Source organism: Triturus cristatus, chromosome 8, assembly GCF_964204655.1.
Source record: "Triturus cristatus chromosome 8, aTriCri1.1, whole genome shotgun sequence".
NCBI lineage: Eukaryota > Metazoa > Chordata > Amphibia > Caudata > Salamandridae > Triturus > Triturus cristatus.
In genome coordinates this window covers 402,847,125-402,868,855 of record NC_140591.1, presented here as the reverse complement: position 1 = coordinate 402,868,855, position 21,731 = coordinate 402,847,125, and the positions used below count along the sequence as shown (strand labels likewise).

The window sequence follows — 21,731 nt, the reverse complement described above, 5'->3', positions numbered from 1 at the left end:
CTGCAGGCCAACATAGCAAAGCACACAGCAAAGTGGTTGTTCCTCCTCACAGCTTCTCTGACTCTTCTTCTTGGCAGTCTTCTTGGTCCAAAAGAGTTCTAAAGTTCGGGGGTCTGGGCCCCAATATTTATATCCCAAAATCCTTTGATCTTTTAGGCAGAGAGTGTCTGTGCCCAGCCAGAACCAGTTCTGCCTTCTCTGGTGTGACTTCCTGGCAGGAGGTGGAGACGGCATGGTCAGAGGCAGACCAGGCCCTTTGAAGTGCAAGGAAATCTCCTCCCCTTCCCCAATTGCAGCCCAGGTCTATTCAGCCCTATCCTGACCCACCTAGACTATCTGGAGCCACTCTTGCTTCCCAGTCTTCTGTCATCCAAAACCCAGACAGGCAATCCACATTCCTGCAGAGGCACACGGGATGACTGATCAAGAAAATACCTACTTTCTAAAAGTGGTATTTTAAAACACAGAATGTAAAAATCACCTTAACTAAAAGATGCATCTTTAGATTCTGAGTTCAGGCATACTAAACTTTATTTTCCTACCTAATTCCTCGAGCCAGTTATGTTTATAAGATGTTATAAACAAACTCTCCCTTCTGTCCTATGGGGAACAGGTAGCCTTGCAATAGCGAAAAATAAAATCGGCCGTAATTCGCTTTCAGGACATGCCACACACACCATGGCAAGTCCTACCTTTCACATACACTGCACCCGGCCTACAGGGGTACCTTGGGCATGCCTTAGGGGTGGCTGACGTGTAAGAAACGGGAAGGTGAGGGACTGGCAAGTGTGTGCACTGGCCAATTCGACATGGCAGTTACAAACTGCGCGCAGACTCCGCAATGGCAGGTCTGAGTTACCTTTTCAGGGCTGCTCACGTGGGTGGCACAATCAGTGCTGCATGCCCACTAGTAGCATTTGATTCACAGGCCCTGGCAAACTCAGTGCATTTTACTAGGGAATAACAAGTAAATCAAATATCCAATCATGGAAACACCAATCCATAACACAATTTACCACAGGAGCACTTGCACTTTACCACTGATCAGCAGTGAGAAAAGTGCGCAGTAACACTACGCCAGCAAAAACAGTCAAAACCGGGAGGTCAGAAATCAAAAACTCAGGGGAAACACGCCAAAAGATGCCAAGTCTAAGGTGGTAATAGTTGTGTTCAACATAATGGTGCCTGGTTAGTGTGAGTACATAATCTAGTTATGCATTAAATGAGAAAGGACAATAACAGTGTTTATCTGAAAAGACAATGGAAGTCTTCTGTGCAGTCTGGAAGGGCGATGACATTCTTGTGTGTAGCCTGTAGTAGAGCACCCATCACTCTTGTCTTTTGATCTATTACATTTCCACAAAACAAAACAAATATTTAGAGATAGCTGATATTTTATAGCTACTTGTTAGAAGAGATGGTGCTGACTATGTTTAAGAGAGCTTTGATAATTTATAGTGAAATGTTATGCTCAGCATATGTGGTGGCTTTTAGGAATTTTATTGTGTTGGCAAGTGCTTACATGGTCAGTGGTTTGATGCTGTGCTAAAATGGAATGGGTGTGTGGGAATATGTGATTTCTAAATGTGGGTGCTAATAGCATCTATGCATTGTCTGATTATATTGATTTTGCTAAGAGTATTGTTTTAATGGCAAAGGATTTTCATGTAAATGTGTAGGATAACAGCTGGCACAAGGAGGTTAATGTAGTGTTCAACCATATGGGGAAAGGAACGGAGCACAATGTCAGTATTTAATCCCAAATGAAAATAGCCTGTTCTTTTCTGCAGATTCTATTTCTCGAGCATATGCTAAAACTGTGGATACTTCTTTTCCTGTTTTACTTATACTTGAGTTGAACTCAGAGTGCAAGGTTGTAGTGAACTTGTTTAAGACAGTACGTTCTGTGCTGGTTTAAGCTGGGTGCCCTTCATGGACTCCGTGCATGGTTGGGGTTGTCTGTATAAACTTAAATACAGCCTTGAGTCTTCTTGTAGTACAGGCAAAGAGTTCATTATAGATTTTATAATTACCAAAGACAGTCAGATCTCTAATACTGAGTCACTTTTTCTCATTGCCTGGTTTAACCAAACAGTATTACTTCTTTCTCACGCATTTTCTCTACTCGTTCAAATTGTTACCCAATATGTATTTCTGTTATGGAAAAGTAAGTAATTTCACAATGGAAAAGGTCTCCTAAATAATTGAAATTTGCATTGTATAAATATTACATTTTAGGTTGTGTCATGATACATTCATCAATGTAAAAAGAGGTCCTGTAATCATTGCTTAACATTCATTCATTCATGCATTCAAAGGAGAAAGCCTTTCCAATCACATTTAGCGTGGAAAAGATGCATATCGTCTTACCTGTTCTTCACATGATACGTGAAATTGCAGTGAAGTTGAAATTGGCAAGGGTGGCACAGCTCCCAAAGAAAGAGAAAATGATGAGAGGTAAAAAACACTCCTATGCTACATGTCAAATTATCAAAAGAGCAAACACTTGACTTGTAGAGTAGAAGGTTTTTATGGTGGAAAAGATGTAAAAATGTCAGTCTTTAAAAGAGAATATTTGAAAATGAAGAGGGGAGTTTTAGAGCTGGGGTCTTTAATTCATCTGTGCTAGCTACAACACCAATGTGACTGAGTTTAAAATTGATGTTGTCAAATATACCCGAATGTAGGACTTTGCAAATAATAAAGTTCTTAAGAAGATCTAACATCTAGCTCCTGGTCAAGAGACACATCTGAAAGTTAGTGATCTGCCTACTGGTGATATCATCATTGTATTAACTTTATACCAATTGAAGAAGAAAATCCTAATAGCAAATTATCATTTCCTGTTGTTGCTAAATATGATATCAACTCAGTATGTGGTCCTGCAAAACTAATTAAAAATCTATGCACATTTTGTCTGAGTAGCAATAAAGATGATAGCACTATAAGCCTTGAAGAATCGATGTGGTGAAAAAAATATATAATTGCAAGCAAACAAAAAACTAGCCTTGAAAATCATCAGAGCAAGTCAGTGGTCTTAAAGCCTTCACACATGGGTAGAAATGTTGTCATTGTCAACAAAGTAATTTAAATAACTTACAGAAAAGTGTTTCAGAAATGGCTTGATTAAGTTCCATAAATGAGGATGTTATCATATCGCTGAGGAATAGGTATTAAGCGATGCCTTCATTGTGTTTTGTTCACTAGACACATACATGAGTCATTAACACGCCGTAAAGGCCTAACCTATCAAGTACCAATGAGTTGTGAGGTTAGCATTTTATGTCAAGTGTTTTTGTCAACAGTTCTGACGGACTTGAGTTTGTATGTCCATGATACTACATCTGTTAGGAAAGCTTGATGGGACACTTTGAAATCCAAGTTAGACTTTGTTTGCTCAATGTGTTATATATTCATGGTCTTGCGATGTTATGCTGTTCTTTGAATGCTAGATCAGCATTAAATAATTTAAATAGGAATGTGGCAGAATTACATCTGTGTAAGACGTACTTTACTTTTAATAAATCTTCAAATCCAGGCCATGTTTTTGGCCCATTTCTGGCTTATTCCAACTTGCTGTTGGTTTTCAGGGAAAAAATAGTGGTCTCAGAGTACATTTTTATCGGTAGAGCAAGGATGTTGTTTTATGTCTTGCATGCATTGCCAATCTTCCTATGATCTGGGACTTTGATATTGTATTATTACAGACATTTTTGGAGGTATTGAATATGATTGATCTGAACTGGAAATTAAAATACAGGACTGATGAACATGGCTTATTTTGATATTCCTATTTGAGTAATAGACAATAAATGAAGTATCAATTGCTGTACATGTCACAAGTTTGTTCTTATCCCACTAGCTTGATTTAGCATATACAGCGTACAAAAAAATTACATGCACTGCATAATTGGTCAAGAGCTAATCAATTTCTTTGTGGAGGCAAATAATATGAAATGTGCTTCATGGCTGTGGAATATGGGAAATGATTGATAGGGACAACCTTTGAGAAGGAAATTTAATACGAGATTTCACCTCTCACAGACCATCAAACCATTGACATCATGTTGTAATCAGAACTAGAGACTGTCTAGAATGCTTAATAAGCATTGGGACATTAATCAAGCGGATAAAGGTGTAAATGACATAGGACAAGACCCGCACTGCTGTGCTATGAATGCGGTCTAATGGCTCGGCTGTGTCTCCCCACTTGAGGTGACATCAAAGTCTGAGGCTGTCAAAGAACTTGGTGGGATGCGAGTCATCTAGTGCTAAAAAGTGTCTGCAGCACTAAGGAAATTGCAACCACCATCCGAAGTTGGGCTACAACCTTGGCTGTGCATCTGCTTTTTTGGGTGAGGGTATTGGGATTGGGTCAGAAGTAGACCCAAGCGGCAACATATTCTAGAACCATGAGCACAGCAACCCCTGGTGTGCCTTCTTCTTATTGGTGCTAGCGCTGCCACTACTTATCCCAGGTTATGGGTGCCAGAGCTCAGACATAAAGTGTGATCTACTTTATGGGCAATGTAGCACACCAGAGTATAGTCACACATTTACATAGCAATGTCACAGTGTTTGCAATTGAGAGACCATGTCCATCAAACCATATAGATTCCGAAAGACTACAAATCACTGTCCAATTCTTCGTTGAGATGTTATAGTCGATATTTTATTCCCAATTCAAACAGCAACCGACGCGCGTTCCGCCCGCAGGGCTTTTTCAAGGCTGCAAATATTATGTACAACAGTCAACAATCTTTTCTTAGTCATATATTCACATATATTATAAAAATGATTGCAGTCTCATTTAACATGTATACAAAAGTGAGATCATTTAGGGACACCCGTGACTAAAAAAGAAGACTTCTATCAAATGATCAACCACCAATTGATAAAATCAAGTTAAAAAAGTTAAATTGCACCGAAAATTGTGGCGTGAATAGATTGGATAGTCATCCAAGAAAGAAATACCATTGAGAGTTAATGGAACTAAATTTTAAAAACATATTCTATAATTGTTATTCTCAGTAGTGAGAAACATGGATCTCACCTCAAAAGGTTATTGTTTTTTACGTGAGCAGTAAATCTCTCGTAAAAGATATCAAGATTTGCTTCATGAGTTCTGCAAATAAATCCATAATAGTACATATTAAGTACAGTCAATGTAAGAATTACTCTATGAAAGACCAAACAAAAATTCAGTTCTCAAATAACTATATTCGCTAATACCGCCTCCTAGATGTGAGCCGATTCTTACCCGATATGATTTTCCGTCACATGTTCATACATCGAGTCATACAAAGAAAATTTGAGAATTTACAATTGCGTATCGATGGTGACTCGATGTATGAACATGTGATGGAAAATCATATTGGGTAAGAATCGGCTCACGTCTAGGAGGCGGTATTAGCGAATATAGTTATTTGAGAACTGAATTTTTGAGTAATTCTTACATTGACTGTACTTAATATGTACTATTATGGATTTATTTGCAGAACTCATGAAGCAAATCTTGATATCTTTTACGAGAGATTTACTGCTCACGTAAAAAACAATAACCTTTTGAGGTGAGATCCATGTTTCTCACTATTGAGAATAACGATTATAGAATATGTTTTTAAAATTTAGTTCCATTAAGTCTCAATGGTATTTCTTTCTTGGATGACTATCCAATCTATTCACACCACAATTTTAGGTGCAACCTAACTTTTTTAACTTGATTTTATCAATTGGTGGTCTATCATTTGATAGAGGTCTTCTTTTTTAGTCACAGGTGTCCCTAAATGATCTCATTTTTGTATACATGTTAAATGAGACTGCAATCGTTTTTATAATATATGTGAATATATGATTAAGAAAAGATTGTTGACTGTTGTACATAATATTTGCAGCCTTGAAAAAGCCCTGCGGGCGAAACGCGCGTCAGTTGCTGTTTGAATTGGGAATAAAATATCGAATATAACATCTCAACGAAGAATTGGACAATGATTTGTAGTCTTTCGTAATCTATATGGTTTGATGGACATGGTCTCTCAAGTTGAAACGCTGTGACATTGCTATGTAAATGTGTGACTATACTCTGGTGTGCTACATTGCCCATAAAGTGGATTTGATTTTTTGGACTACTTGTAGTTACAAAGAACATTATAATACTTTGAGTGGATAAGTATTTGGCAATTTATTAGCACCCAATATTGTGGCCATAACATTTATTGATTCAAATTTATATCATATGTGTACAAGCAATGATGTGCAGATCTTTTTAGCATATCCACCTATTTTTCTTGTAAATATAAAGTGTGATCCAGTCAGCTGGGCCAAGGCAAGGATTATGCTTTCCTGCTTGGTAAACTGTTCAGGACGCATACGCCCTATAACGGTTTGATCGCCACCAACTAGTGACATTTGCAGGCACTACCTTGCAGAAGAACTTTCCGAACTTTGCACGAACCGTCAGGTATTATGGCACTGTCCACCTAACAAGGGGATGGGAAGAGCGTAAATCGACTTATTGGAAGAATTTCAATGCTGTCCTGTAGGCAACAATGTGCTGCAAGTTGCCCTCCCCTGCAGACTCTCTCAGAAATCCCTCTCAGTATTTTACCAATATCGACTGTCCTAAAATTACTGTGGTTAGTGTCACCATTAATAAAAAAGATAAAGGCCCTCTATTCGTTGTGTGTTGTGTTTTACTTGTGTGCAAAGTAGTGTTAACATACATTTTCTTTTTTGTAAAATATAGAGTGATCATTATTTGATGATTATTGAGTTCTGAGTCTCTGACCCCACACTATCTCCCTAAATAATGCTTGGGCTGATCGACTTCGCTAAAGGGGTGTACTTTATGATCAGTTTTGGGACCACTAGTAAGGTTATGCCATCGGGCACTACTGGTAAATCAGTCTTACTCACTTGAACTGAGCATGTAATCCATTTTTTAAAGTCTGTTGCTAATGCCCTTATTACAGAGGACCTGTGACGTTTTGGGTCCCCTTAATAAGCTATTACAGATGAGGTCAGAGGACACAATGTCGGCTGCCAGGGTGAAAGGCAGTTCACAGAGCATAATTATAGCTGCTGTTTAAAGAAGGAAACCTGGAACTGACTTCGATATATGTTTTTATATGTTATGTTATGTTATATGTTTGTATATGATTTTTATCTTTTTCTTGCAAAAACATCTAACTACTTTTTGGTGTGTTTAATTTCACAATACAGGTTCTTCTTTTACTCGTTTAGTCTGCAAAGAACATGAAAGCATTAAGCGGTTTGGAGGGAGGGTGATGGTATGACATGTGGTATAAGGGATAGAGTACAATAGAACGATGTTGCAAGTCATCTTATAAAACTGTTAATGTCGAAAGAGATTCTAAAATTCTTTTTATAGTTTTACCAAACCAACTGGGGATCTCCATCAAGATGTTCACCTGTTCCTTTAATCAATGATTCTGGTTCCTGGTAAACTATGAGTGTCTTTCAGCTAATGAATGTGCAGCTCCATATATATTGGTGCATGTATTTTGAACCAATTGCTCATTTACATTATGGTATGGGCTGGGTATGTATTTGTTCTAAATTATACATGAATACAGGCATTCAGGTTGGTCATGAGCTAGAGTTTGTCCTAAATGTATATGTACCCATGCATTAATGCATTTTCAAGGAACTGCTTATGATTTTAAAGGGGACTGAAGATTGTCTGACATGCTGATAGAATTTAACTCAGTGCATGGACATGATGTAACTAATTTTCATGTGTATTTAATTGCCTAGAATCATCCCCTGTGCACTTCTCTTAGTTTGGTAGGAAGCATTACCTCTCACATCATTATACGTAGCTCCTCAGTTTGCTGTATGATGGAAATTGATGACTTTTACCACTTTGTTCTGTGCAGCCTTACATTGGACATGGATATGTTTTCTTACTTGACAAAAGGTTTTTGATGAGATTAGTGTGAGACAACATCATTCACTCCTATTTAGTACTAATCGATGCATGATGAGTCAACAAAATTGTTAAAGTTATATGTGCATGTTTAATTGGCTGTTGGGTCGCCATGTCCCATGTAGCATTACTCACTGCTTTAGAAAAGCCTAATACGGCTTGAGAGGCTGTCTGGATGTAAGAAGGATTTGCTGTGGCCAGGAAGCCCTAGCCATTCCTTATCTGTGACTTTCTGGGCCTGCTAACCTCTTAGGTTTGTTGTGCTGTCTTACCATATATTCAAGAGGGACACTGGAGGCAGACCTAATTTAATGTATACCCAGAATAGTGCTGCAGATACGTGTGAGCACAGCCGGAGGCCAGTATTGATGACAGGATAGTGAAGGGAATAAGACATTACAGTGGCAAAACCAGCACTTATTCGCTAAGGAGGGAGGCATTGTGCTCTATTAGGGTAGGGCTGTAAATTAAAAAATGTGCGGATCTAGATAAAGGCTATGTTTAAAAATATATTGGCTTTTTTATAGACATGCAATAATATCTTATCCATTACATTGTTATGCACCCTAAATATCTACACTAGAATATCAAGGTGTAGACAAATGTCGAGGACAAAATATCGAGTTAAAAATATAGAAAGGTAAGTATAGATTTTCTATACCTAACTCCACATATATGTACCTTGATGATATATATATCTTCAAGGTATGTAGATGTGAAGTTAGAAATAGTAAATCTATTCGTCCTCTGTATGCGCTTACCTTTCGATATTTTGGTCTTCAATATTTTGTCCATGATATCCTTGTACCTTGATATTGATAGCCTCGATATTCAGTATTTCAATCCATGATATTTGCTGCCAACATATTATTAAGATAGGTTTTATGGTATAGGTAGGTATAGAATTACTATACTTATCTCCACATCTACTTATCTTGTCGTTAGATTGGTAGTCAATATTATGAATACAACATTATTAAAGGTCAACATGAAACTTTGACAAATGAGTACGACGCCAGGTGGAGACAGATATCATGAACAGACGGTTGAGCACATAGATTACACACAATATTGGCACGTATCACAAGGTGATATAACTGCTGTCAGCAGTATTGCTGAAAGATACATTCTGGTCATTCAGCCATCTGTACTTCAAACAAACCGTCTAGTGCACAAAAATCCGGGTTAATAGGAAGACTTTATTCTGATAAATGTCACGAAAATCAGAGGGTAGGTAAAGTCACATAAACGACCAAAGCGCCTGGCTTTATTGTGAGAGGCGGGGCACATATCGCACATGGGTAAGACCAGGTCATATTCAGTTTAAACGCAGATAAAGTGCCGGGGGATGGAATGATTTGGGCTTATAAAACTCAGTACAACCAGATGTCAGCTTTAATAAATAGATGTGTTTGAACATACTTTCTTTTGCACGTCATTAGACTCAAGTGTTATCCTAACTGTTCCAGACCAAGGTCACCTATTGTGTCAACTAAGATAACATCGTTTTTGGCAGTCCTGTGAAAAAGGTCAATGTACAGTTGGGGAAATGAATGCACATTCTGCCTGGCACCTGCCAAGAAGGTTAATTTAGAATGCCTATACTGGTGAACTTGGATATTCTTACAGGCATTGAAGTCTGCAGTTTTACTGAACCTGTGGAAGTAAAAGGACCAATGAAAACAAGCTAATATTGAATTTAACATGTAGAACCTGTGCCTAAGGCTCAGTGAAGAAACAAAGACCTAGGAAATTAGAGGGGCTAGAGTTTGCCTGTAAAGCCGTGACTATGCCTGAGCCTGAGAGTTAGTTCAGCCCCGAAGCTCTGTGGCCGTGAGATTCGCAGTCCATGTGATGTGACGCATAACCTAATTAGGATCCCCATTTGGATTACTAACAACTTCACCTGGTGTCATTTCCTAATTGCAACTGTTCTTCCTACTGAAGAGACTTGACCCGATGCCCTTGGGTGGCAGTGCGCCACGGAACTTACACACGTTCTGATCTTCATCTACGCTCAAGATGGCGGACACAAAATATCTCTGAGAGCTGTAACTTACCAAACTTAAATTTTCGCACACAACTACCACTCGTACACTGGCCCAATGTTTGAAAATTAAACTTGATGTGGGACTAAATATACATACAGCGCACTTGTGCCTCGTGGAGAATGGAAATACAGGACGCACCAGGGGAAATACATGTGAGGAGTATCAGGGGAGATAAAGGAAAACAAACATGTTCATAATCCATTCCTCTGAGAATAATTAGAGCAAAAGATTTTATTTCAACATGGAGAGCGATGTGTGTATCATAAGGAATTACTGGGCTGCGTTTCCTTAGGTAAATGTAACATACGTCGACTAAGGGGAAGGGCGGGGGCCTACGTATTATTATTTGGATGACAAACTGGGATGTTCTCACAGACAAGAAAATGAGAACAAGAGCAATATGAAAATATAATCTGTTGCCAAATATAATACAAGAACCAAATGTAAGTATGAAGCATGTGTGAAAGAAGCTTGTGGGAGCCGGTCTCTGTTATAAAAGGGAATCAGGGGCTTTGCTGTCATTAGTGACGCAAGTGTAGTGGCACCTGGCGTAGAGATGTGAGTGGCCCACTGCATCTCAATTTTATCTGTTTATTATCTCCAATCAGACAACAGAAGACCCATTTCATTCAGTGCTTGAGGGCCTCTGGCACCCTATCTACGCCTCTGAAGGGAATAGCATTTGGCAGGTATTTCTGAAAGCAATGCACTTATGATGGCATATTCATAAGCAGAATCCTTTTAGAAAGTCCTTCATCCATCGCGTGCACCACTCTGGAAGGATGTCAAGTGTGACTGCATTCTACAACAACATTTAAGAAAATCACGGCACGCGATACAAGAATCCTAACATCCTGCTATTGTGTCCAGTTACATACACAACTCTTTATCTGGTTTGGAAATCCCAACCTTTTTTAAGCAACATTAGAACATTGGCATGTTCAGCGCTCTGTTGAAGACAATGGAGTGCTCCGGGCTTCTAATGGCTGGTAGAAGTGCGGAGCATCAACATTCCAATGTTTCTTTACAACTGTTGCTGTGACCAAAGTCCTCATGGAGCCTGGTGGTCCTGGTGATCCTGGGGTGAATGAACCACTCACATTTGCCACCTACCACAGCCCTTCTAGAGTTGCACTGCATGTGGGCAGCTTGTAAATTGTAAATAAATCTGTGCACGATCCCTGTAAACTTTTCTAAATAATTGGGACCATTTTACCAAAACTTTAGATGTCATCCATCAATGAACTGCTGGACGTGAAGACACTAAAAATGACAAATTAGCTTATGCTTCAGTCAGTACACTTCTGACAACCCAAATTTACTCACACAAAGGCCGATTTACAAACTGTTCCCATGCCCCTAACTGAATGTCATACTTCACTTTTAGCTGCAAGTCAATGCTAATCTGCCTTGCTTACTCCAATATCCTGGGTCATAAGCATCCAACACATCCAGTCATGGGCACCCCAGTCTCAACCGCAGGTCCAAGTGATAGTCAGGTCGAATTTAGTAAAAAGTTTGAGAAAAAAGAAACTGCATGAACTGAGAAGGTACTGGAGACATGTCAAACCCATTGTTTCTTATAGAGCAAGCTAATCATGGTGGGCGGGCCAAACAAAACTACAAACTAATCATACCTCCAACTGGAAATTTCTTAAGAGAGAAATTTCAGAACACCCAAGAAAGTTATGTAATTTTATAAACTTATACTGTCAAAGTCTCTACTGGAATCTCTCACTCTAACTCCAAGCCTCCTCTACTTTGAAGGCCTTTTTCGGAAGGTTTTTGAAAGCCCACATGATCAAGACCTAAATGATTGATCTATGTCTTCCACCAACCTCTTTAAATCATTAGATGGTCTGTGTGTGTTTTTATATTTGTCCCTTTACTATCCTCATAATTTTGACTTGTGTTCTAGCTTCTTGTAAAGTCAGCGGCCTGGGCAATAAGCTGAAGAGGTAATGTGGGAAAACTTGAGTTTGACATGACTCCGACAATATACTGCTACAGGCAGTAACTGTAGGGTCCTCCACCATGGGCGGTGCAAACTGCTGGTACTTGTAGGAGTTACCAGTAGGATCCTGGGGGTGGATTTTAGTCCACAAGTTCCTCCCGATGCAGGTCACCCATTCCTGTTACTCGCATTATGGTTCAATTGAGGAAGTAAGAAGCTTACTCTATCAAGAGGCAAGAGCCTATTTCAGAGCAAAACAGGGCAAGCTATATGAGGAGGGAAGCTCTTAGCCTGGCTATCCAAAAAGGAAGAGGGGCAAAGATGAATTCTAGCTATTCCGATAGAGACAGGGGAGATTGCAGAGACCCCGAATGCTATTGCATCAGTGTTCACTAGGCACCTGAGGGACCTTTATAGACAAGAATTTGGTATTGGGGGGATAGAGCGGGATCCATTTGTCTCCAACATACCAGCCCCTCAACTTGCACCAGAGATGAGTCTGGCTCTGAAACATGAGATTACGGAGATGGAAATAGCAGAGGCACTGATGCAGATGAAACAGGGCAGATCTCCAGGTCCGAATAGCCTGCCACTCTAATTGTTTTTAAGTATGTCAAATTGCAGGTGGTGTGCCCACTCCTTGCACTGTTCTATAGGGCTAGAAGGGACGGCTGGCGCCCGGAAAATCTGCGTTGGGAGACCATGGCGATGATCCACAAGAAGGTAAGCCATTAGAGGAATGTGCCTCATACAGACCAATCTCGTTCCATAACGTGGAAACGAAGGTCTTATCAAAAGTTCTTGCCGACCTTATACTGCAAACTGTGGACACTCTTGTGGCCCCCAATCAATAGAGTTTTATACTAGATAGGGCAACGAGGCACAAACTACTGAGGCTGACTGGTTGCCTAGCAAGCAGAGAAAAGATAGAGGAGCCAGCAATCCTGTCACCGTTGGATGCTGAACAGGCATATGACGCCTTAGAGTGGCCTTACTTGATAGCCATACTAGACAATATGGGGTTCAGCCCGACATGTTTGTCATGGGTAAAATTGTTATACACCGACCCGGTAGCCATAGTCAAGGTGAACGGAGCATTCTCGGGTGAGTTCAGGTTGGGTAGGGGCATGCAACAGGGTTTCCCATTATCTCTCCTACTTTTCACACTAGAAATTGAACCCCTTTCAGCATGGGCGATTAAAAATTCATTGTTGAGGGGCTTAAGGTGGAACCCAGGGTGGGAATACGAGTGTCGCTTTATGCGGATGATGGCCTGCTTTATTTGGTGGACCCAGGCTGCTCTATGCCCAGAGCACTGGAGATTTTGGATATATTCAGGTCCTACTCGGGGCTGTGCATTAACTGGCATAAAGCGTTGGTATTCCTGCTTATCCAACCAGGCTCGTAGGAGGGTATGGGAATATCCATTCAAATGGGAGCCAGGGGGTTTCAAGCACTTGAGAATATTTGTAACAAGAGACCTTGACATATTCTTAAGGGAAAACCTGGCCAGAATCCTAGAGGCATACCGAGTGGACACAGTGCATTGGAAAAGTCTCCCGCTCTCCCTGATGGGCAGGTCAGTCCTCTCTAGAGTAATCTACCTCCCGAAATGTATTTATGTGTTGCAAAACACTCCCTTCCAGATTCCAGAGAGTTTATTTCGCTCTGTAGATGAGATGACCATGGTGATACTGTGGCAGGGAGGTAGTAGTGATTGCTACATGGCACCAGGCAACCCGCAAGACGGATTGGATGGGGAAGTTGATTTTGGAAACCCCCTTATGGGAGTCAGACATTGAGAGGGCTTCGGAAGACACAGGACCACAGAAATGGGACCTGGTGGGCATCTCCAGGGTGGGGGAAGTGTGGCAGTTTGGCCGGATGATGCCATTCACTGAGATGTAAGAGCAGTACGAACTAACAGGGGATCAGTATCTCTGATACCATCAGCGAACATATTTGCTGCAGAGACATGCGGACATCTTGAATGAGGTGATGAGTTTCCTCTAGTGTACAGGGTGCTGGGATCCCCATAGACTCAAAATGTAATGAAACAAATTAATTCTACACTTTTGCATAATAGGCTCCACCCTCTGGATAGCCTTAGAAACAAATGGGAAAAAGACCTAGGTAGACTGCAGGACGATGACTGGGGTGAGGTGTGCCGTTACCCACAGGAGGTGGCTATGCGGGCAGGGTTCGAACTCATCCAGCTAAAGCTTCTCCATAGGGCGTACCTCACAAGGACTCCACTGTACTGTATGGGAAGGACTACCAGCAAAGGGGTACCCTGATCCACATACTCTGGGGTGCCTCAAGATTCAGGGCTTTTGGGGGGAAAGTGGGCTGCCGGATGTCAGAGGTCTTGGACTTTGCCATAGAACATACGCCACAGCTGGTGGCTCTGGGCATCTGGAGGGAAAAAAACTGAACCTGAGCACACTCGTATTCTGTAGCATCACTCTAATGGGATCCTGGAGAGATGTGATCGGATACCGGGGGCATGATCGGATTCCATCTCTGAGGGCCTGGGAACCAAACTTGGATTGGAGCATAAGAGCTAAAATATTAGTGTATCAGGCATAGGGATGCCCATAACAGTTTGGGGATGTTTGGGGCCTTGGGAGGGCCGCAGAGTACATTGATTACGAAAGCAGGGCCTGAGAAACACCCGGCAGGCGCTTGCCCTTTTGGACTCAAGAAATGTACGAATGTGTACAAAGGACAGGAAAACTTGCAAATAGAGCTGTTGTAGCGGCACTTCCGTTCCTGAGCACCAAGTGAATAACTCATGTTTGGAGAATGCATGTGCTGAAGCCTTACGGTAGCAAGGGAACAGTGGTAGCCAGTGCTTTAAATGGGCCGGTACTCACCGGTACTGAGTACCGGCACTTCTTAGATTTATCACTCGGAGTACCGGCACTTCTCTATTGCCGAGGAGAGTACCGGTACTCATGAAACCATGAAACGCTGGCGGCCTTTTTTTTATAGCTAAGGCACTTCTATAGACCTGCGCCGAGCCCAGCTGAACAATTCAGCGTGGGCTCATTTGCATACCATCTGGGTGTTCACAGACATCGAGGCAGCCCAGTGATAGCGTAATTAAGAAAGCCATGGGAGGTAACCAGGTTCAAATGGCTTTAAAGTGTACCCGATTCTTTTGTTAAGTGTCTGTTTATGTTTGCTTGCCTGTGATTGTTGAGAAAAACGAGAGAAAGGGTGGGAGACAATAGAGACACTCTTGGAAGTTATATTAGCGGAAATGTGTGGAATGTTTTGTGGGTGCATGTCTGCTTGTTTCTTTCTGTGTCACTCCAGAACAGCAAAAATGTATGTTGCACATTTTACAAAACAACGAAAAGTTGAAATATCGCCGCCTTTGGGTTTCGTGTTTTTTGTTATAAGTAAGCCTGGGCGAAGCACTACGCTACGCTCGCGTAGTTTGCGAAGTTCGCGCTACTTCGCACTACGCGAACTGCACGTAGCACAGTGCGAACACGCGTAGCGTAGTGTTGCGTAGTGCTGCGGTCATTTTTTGCTTGCTCGCGGTCCTCAACGTCAAGTTGGCGACCGCGAGCAAGCAAAATGACATCCCGGCGAGACTTTTTCCTTGTTCGCGATCAGCAACATCAAGTTGGCGATCGCGAGCATGGAAAATAAATCTCCCGGCGAGATTCCCAACGCGAGGTGGTCAGGTTTCTCATTGCGAGGGGTCGCGTATGCTCGCGACCGCTCGCGATGAGAAACTACCAGTTTGCGTTGAGAAAGCTGCCGCTCGAGTAAAAATCTACTCGAGCAGCAGAAAACTACAGCTCACACTGTGCAAGATGCCATTTTCAATGATTGCACAGTGCCGGTTGCTTGTCCGCACTGTGCAATCATTGAAAACAACATCTTGCACAGTGCGAACATGTTACTACGCAGTTCGCGAAGTGCTACGCGTAGCTCGCGTAGTGCGAACTTCACTTTGCGTAGCTTCGCGAAGTGCTACTTCGCGAACTACGCCCACCCTTAGTTATAAGTAAACAAACCTGCTTTGTTAATTGAAAGACATTTCCCATGTGTTTTGGTATGTGCTGCAAGTAGTATCGAAGTCAATAAGTATCGGCATGTCTTGCCCTAAGCCCCGCCCCCAAGCCCCGCCCACTCGCCACATTTAAATGAGTGCCTGGACTATTTTGCCCCCATTTAAAGCACTGGTGGTAGCTGATGCATATGGTGAAGATGAAAGAAGGTCGGCAGTAATTACCAGCTTGTTTCTAAGACCACGCAGCAGCACCCAGCAGCAGTCAGCTCGTCAGTAGAATGTTCAATGCAAGCATGCGTGTCTCTGTGGTTTCTTCTGCTGGAACAACGGCAGCCACCTATTTGGCCGCCTCCAGAATCCCCAACTCTTACTCTACATACTGCAATATCCTCCCAATCCCAAACAACTGGTCTCACCTTTAGTCACAATATAAATATATAACATATTAAATATCGTATCATGTGTAATGTACTCTTTGTATGCACTGTCTTTGCTAACTCAACAAAGATCCACATTTCACTGTTGACTTTGAATATTCCCACACAAGGCATATACATAAAAGTAGAAGTCAGATGTATAGACTTTGTCCACGCTTGATCATCTTCTGTAGTGGGATGTACTATTCAAGTTCCACTGTACAGCCAAGGCAGTACTACACTGGTTAAACACATTGCTCGTTTTCTTCAATGAATGATAATTGGATATATTGTTTTAAAGACAGAATGATTTTGTTCACAATTGAAATAGAGACAAGTATCACACCGTGCATAATTCCGCAGTTACAGATCATGTCTCTGATGCCAATATAACCTGTATTGTATTTCTGATAGAAAAGTTGCCTCTTTTTGTCTTGGAAAAACAGACACCATGTGCATGTGCAATGCAGACATGCACTCCCTAGCATACTTCACTATGACAATGCCAACAGCCTTGTTTGCTCAGTAAACAGGCCTGTGCACCAGTGTGCCTTCAGATATGCTGCACTTTGAAATAACCACCAGCATCTTTTTTACCCCAATAGGGACTTGGATATCAAGCTTCATTGGTCAAGAGGGATTCTTCAGCTCATAACTTGGATCAAAAGGAAGAAATCAGGCAGTGAGTATGGCGTGGCCGTCATTGTCCAATGGGTATGGAAGGATGGTTTGGGATGAAGCATCAGTGTGGGAAAACGTTTAGTATTTTTTCCACTTATCCCTCTAAATGTATGCTACTATTTGTAATACTGTGTTATTGTAATAATTGATAGGTTATGTTATGCTTCTGCTTTACTTAACCCTTATTAGTCAACAGGAATATGTATTTTGATAGTTTTGCTAAAATGATGAGGTACTAAGATCTTGTAAGCAATCTGCCCTTTTTGGTCCATGTTATCTTATGAGAAATTCCATAAATCACTTTCTTTATATTTTTTACCCATGAATGTTTGTATTTCTGTAGCATGAAGTTGACTTTCTGCACTTTGATATGGCTTAAGAGATTTTACGTTTTATAATATGTTTCATAAGGCTTTATGTCATATTTGCATTGTAGTGCTCTAGAAAAGCCAGCATTGCTATTGCTAAATATAATTACTTTATTTATTGACCATCAAATGTTGAAAGGTTTAGTTGGCCGAACCGGGATGCAAGTGTCACGAATCTGCAAGTCACACCAGACATTAGCAATAAGCCCTTAACTTAATGTGACATCTTGTCGGTGAAATACACCTCTGATATGAGTGAGCCTGCTTGACCTACTATTTGTACAAATAACAATATTTATTACGTTTATGTCTTTATTGGGAACTTAAAGTGTTTAGCCAGAGATGCTGGCTTTGCCAATGTCTTTAAGCTATGTTGTAGAGGATTGTGGTTACTATGCAGCATGTTGAAAAGTTATAATAAAAAAGTGTTATAAGCATTTTTGTATATATATATATATATATATTATCTACTGGCGGTCACCAGTAGATAGTTATAGTTAGGACCGTGTTTCCATAGGAAATCTGAAAATTCTATTTTGAATAACTTTGGCGCCAGTTGATGAATCCTCGCGAAATTTTCAAAACTAATGGGGCGCTCCGCTCAGCTCCTACCCTGAAAGTCTTGGGGTGATTCGTCAAGCGGGGGCCGAGAAAAAAGGGGGGTCCCAAAACACGTTTTCTCCATGCATTTTCCCATAGGACCTTTAGTCGAAGGTACAGCCCGAACGGCTGAACAGAATTACTTGAAATTTGGCAGAGAGGTAGTCCTCAGGTCAGGCGTGTTCCTTTTGCATATATGGAGTCAATCTGTACAGTAGTTCCTGACAAAATTGCAGTTAAAAGTACATAAATATCTATATGAGCGCACCGTGCGCGCACCGTGCGCGCACCCTTACGTGCGCCAGCGTAATTCTGATTGGTGGTTACATGTCAGTCAACGTTCGAATCGGTCGAAATCAGGAAGTGTCGGCCGCCATTTTGTTTGTTTAGGGTGCGACACTGGAAAAGAGAGGTGGCGAACGTGAAAAGGGGGCAGGGTAGAGAGTTCCTGACCCCCTAGCCTTTGTCAGGGGGTCCCTGAAGGACCCCGAAGGGTGAAAAAATTTTTTTGTTTTTTTTAAAATCGCGGGGTGCGCGCACGGTGCGCGCATGGTGAAGAACCTTAAAAAAAGTATATAATAATACATACATAACTTAGCATTTTAAAAAAACGTACAAATTCACTTAAAAAACCATAGGTTTCACACACGTTATAGTTAGGAATTAGCATTTAAAAAACCTTGCAAATTCACTTAAAAAACCATAGGTTTCACACATGTTATAGTTGGGTGGAGATTTCACTCGTAAGAAAACAATGAAATTCCCCCGTTATAGTTAGTTCAGATAACTATAACTCGCGCGCCCGCAATCCACTGCTCATGACGTTACATCACTCATGACATGGTCAGTGGCATCACTCATGACATCACTGATGACATCATCCTTGTTATCTGAACTAACTATAACGGGGGAATTTCATTGGTATATATATATATATATATGTATACATATGTGTGTGTGTGTGTGTGTGTGTATGTATATATATATATATATATATCACCATTCACCAGTTCGCGCAGTATCCCCAGCCACTCGCAGCGGCGGGCCCAGACGGGTCGCGACTCCCAAAAATCCAAACAATCCGTCTCCAGTATCAAGAAAACGATGTCCAGGCCACTTTAGTTTTTCAGCTCGTATTTATTGTCAAAAAACGCCCAGTCACTCGACGCGTTTCGGAGGGAAACCTCCTTGTTCACGAGTACGAGTGTATGTGTTTACACAAAGTTTATACAATCATGTGACACCTTCAGTGAAAATAACTGAAAACAGACTCTGTGCTCTTGCATACCATTGTGGGGCTAGAAAACAGACTACAAACTTTTGTGTCGTTTTACATTTTTGGAGTTTGTCAGTATATATATATTTCATATATTACTCCTTTCTCTTAAGGCAATGGTTATTTGACATTTTTAATACCATATATGCTGTTACTGAATTTTATGACACATTGAAGCAACAATGATTTATACCATACATTTTTATCAGCGAATTCATTTTTAAATCTGCTTTGTCAAACCAATGTCAAATAGCGCACAATGTCAATTCAACCCCAGTGGGTATACGTGATCAACTCACTCAATCCTCCATTATATAAACTTCCAGTTTTGTGGTCCTGTCTTAAACTCTCCTTAAAGTATTCAGCACCAGTCTGTAAAAGTGAAGTTAAAAATAAAAGTCAAAACATATATATATTGTTTACATACACTAGTTCAATTAAAAAATATAGAGGAGTTGTGAGTACATGTTTTACAAAGTATTTTCTTCCTTAGAACAGGGATACCTCATCCCACCGAACAAATCATGTACCTATGGTTATACTGGACTGTATTAACCCAAATGTACTGCAAGCGCCTCATCATAGTTGTGTCCCTCTGGTTGCATGGTGTGATACTTGATAATAAATCTAGACGCTAATCTTCTTAGTTCTAGAGTTCTATCACCCCCACGTGCTTTTACTGGAACATTGTCTAGAACACAAAATGAGATGAGGCTGTTGTTGCTCTTATGGTGGCTGGCAAAGTGTCTCGCCACCGGGTACTGTCTATCTAGGTTTTTTATAGCCCTCAAATGTTCTAGTACTCGTTTCTTAGCTGGATGTATTGTGCTTCCTATGTAGTACTTGTCTCAGGGACATTTGAGCGCATACACTGCATACTCAGTGTTGCAGGAAAAATGTTTAAGAATTTTAAAGGGTTTACAATGCGTCTAGAGTTTAACTTCTTTTACATTAGTACTGTACTTACATGCTTTACATCTTCCGCATGTATAAAATCCTTGTACAGTACTTCTTTTACTCTCTGGTAAAATCAATGTTGTACAGACCATGTCTTTTAAAGATTTTGGTTTCCGATATGTAATCTGGGGATAGTCTAGAATTTCTTTTGTTATGTCTTTGTCAACCTTCAGTACATCCCAGAATTTGCTTAGGGCTTTTCTGACCTCCCATGCTTGTTGGTTAAAGTTGGTTATAAACCGTACATTCCCTATCTTTTTAGGTTCAATTATTTCTGGTCTCTTTTTCAACAGGTCACCTCTTTCTCTCTTTTTCGCTTTATCTAAAGCTTTCTCTATGCATTTAGTGGAGTACCCTCTATCTTTGAATCTTTCACACATTATTTCGCTTTCAATTTCAAAATCATCTGCAGTACTACAATTCCGTTTGGCACGGAGAAGCTCACACAAGGGGATACTATTTATGAGGTTACCAGGGTGACAACTGTGGGCATGCAACAGACTGTTCCCAGCTGTTTCTTTTCTAAATAACACTGTTGTTAATTGATTATCCCTGATATTGATGCGTAAATCCAAGAATTCTATTGTTTTATCATCAATGTGACTTGTGAATGAGAGATTCAATGTGTTCTTATTTAGTGTATTGACAAAATCAATGGCTTCACTTTTACTGCCTTCCCATATGCAAAAAATATCGTCAATATATCGAACCTAGGTTTTGACTTTAGTTTTAAATTGGTCTAGGGGTCTGACTACTTGCTCCTCCCACCAGCCCAGGTACAAACCTGCAAAGCTAGGGGCGAAGCAAGTACCCATCGCGGTTCCCAGAATTTGACGGTAGATTGCATCATTGAAGAGGAAAAAGTTTTGCGTTAGACAGATTTTAATCATTTCTGTGTGCATGAAAAAAGACACAGATCTCTTCCCTAGAAAATGTCTGCACGCTTCAATTCCCATTTCGTGTGGGATGCTTGTATAAAGGCTGTTGACATCCAATGTCATCAATAAACAGCCTAGATGCCAGTCAGCTTTGTCTATCTTACATAAGAAGTCACCTGAGTCCCTAATGTAAGATGGGAGTTCCTTTACAAGTGGTTGGAGAAAAAAGTCAACGTACCTCGACGTATTCTCTAAACAACTTCCCCTTGAGGATACAATCGGTCTCCCCGGGGGATTCATCAGATTTTTGTGTAACTTGGGAAGCAAGTACAGAGCCGGTATTTTGGGATATTTACATTTCAAGAAATTATATTCTTCTAATTCTAGAAGACCTCTGTCTTTCCAATCATCTAGTTTTACTTGATAATCCTTATTGCTTAACTCATAGAGCTGTTTACTGCTTCTCTCATATTTACTTACATCATTCAACTGGAGCAGACCTTCATTAATATACATTTCTCTTGAGAGCACAACAATATTGCCTCCTTTATCAGATTTTTTTATTACTATCT

General features: G+C 40.7%; 1 protein-coding gene across 4 annotated transcripts in view; it reads left to right on the top strand.

The window, feature by feature from the left end:
* Positions 1–21,731, top strand: part of ATP7B (ATPase copper transporting beta) — a 479,681-nt gene that overhangs the window by 264,775 nt on the left and 193,175 nt on the right. For all 4 annotated transcript variants that reach the window (XM_085621784.1, XM_085621786.1, XM_085621783.1 and 1 more), the window contains one exon: positions 17,005–17,081. In XM_085621784.1, coding sequence (XP_085477910.1) covers positions 17,005–17,081 — 77 coding nt within the window. The remainder of the gene's footprint in view (positions 1–17,004; positions 17,082–21,731) is intronic.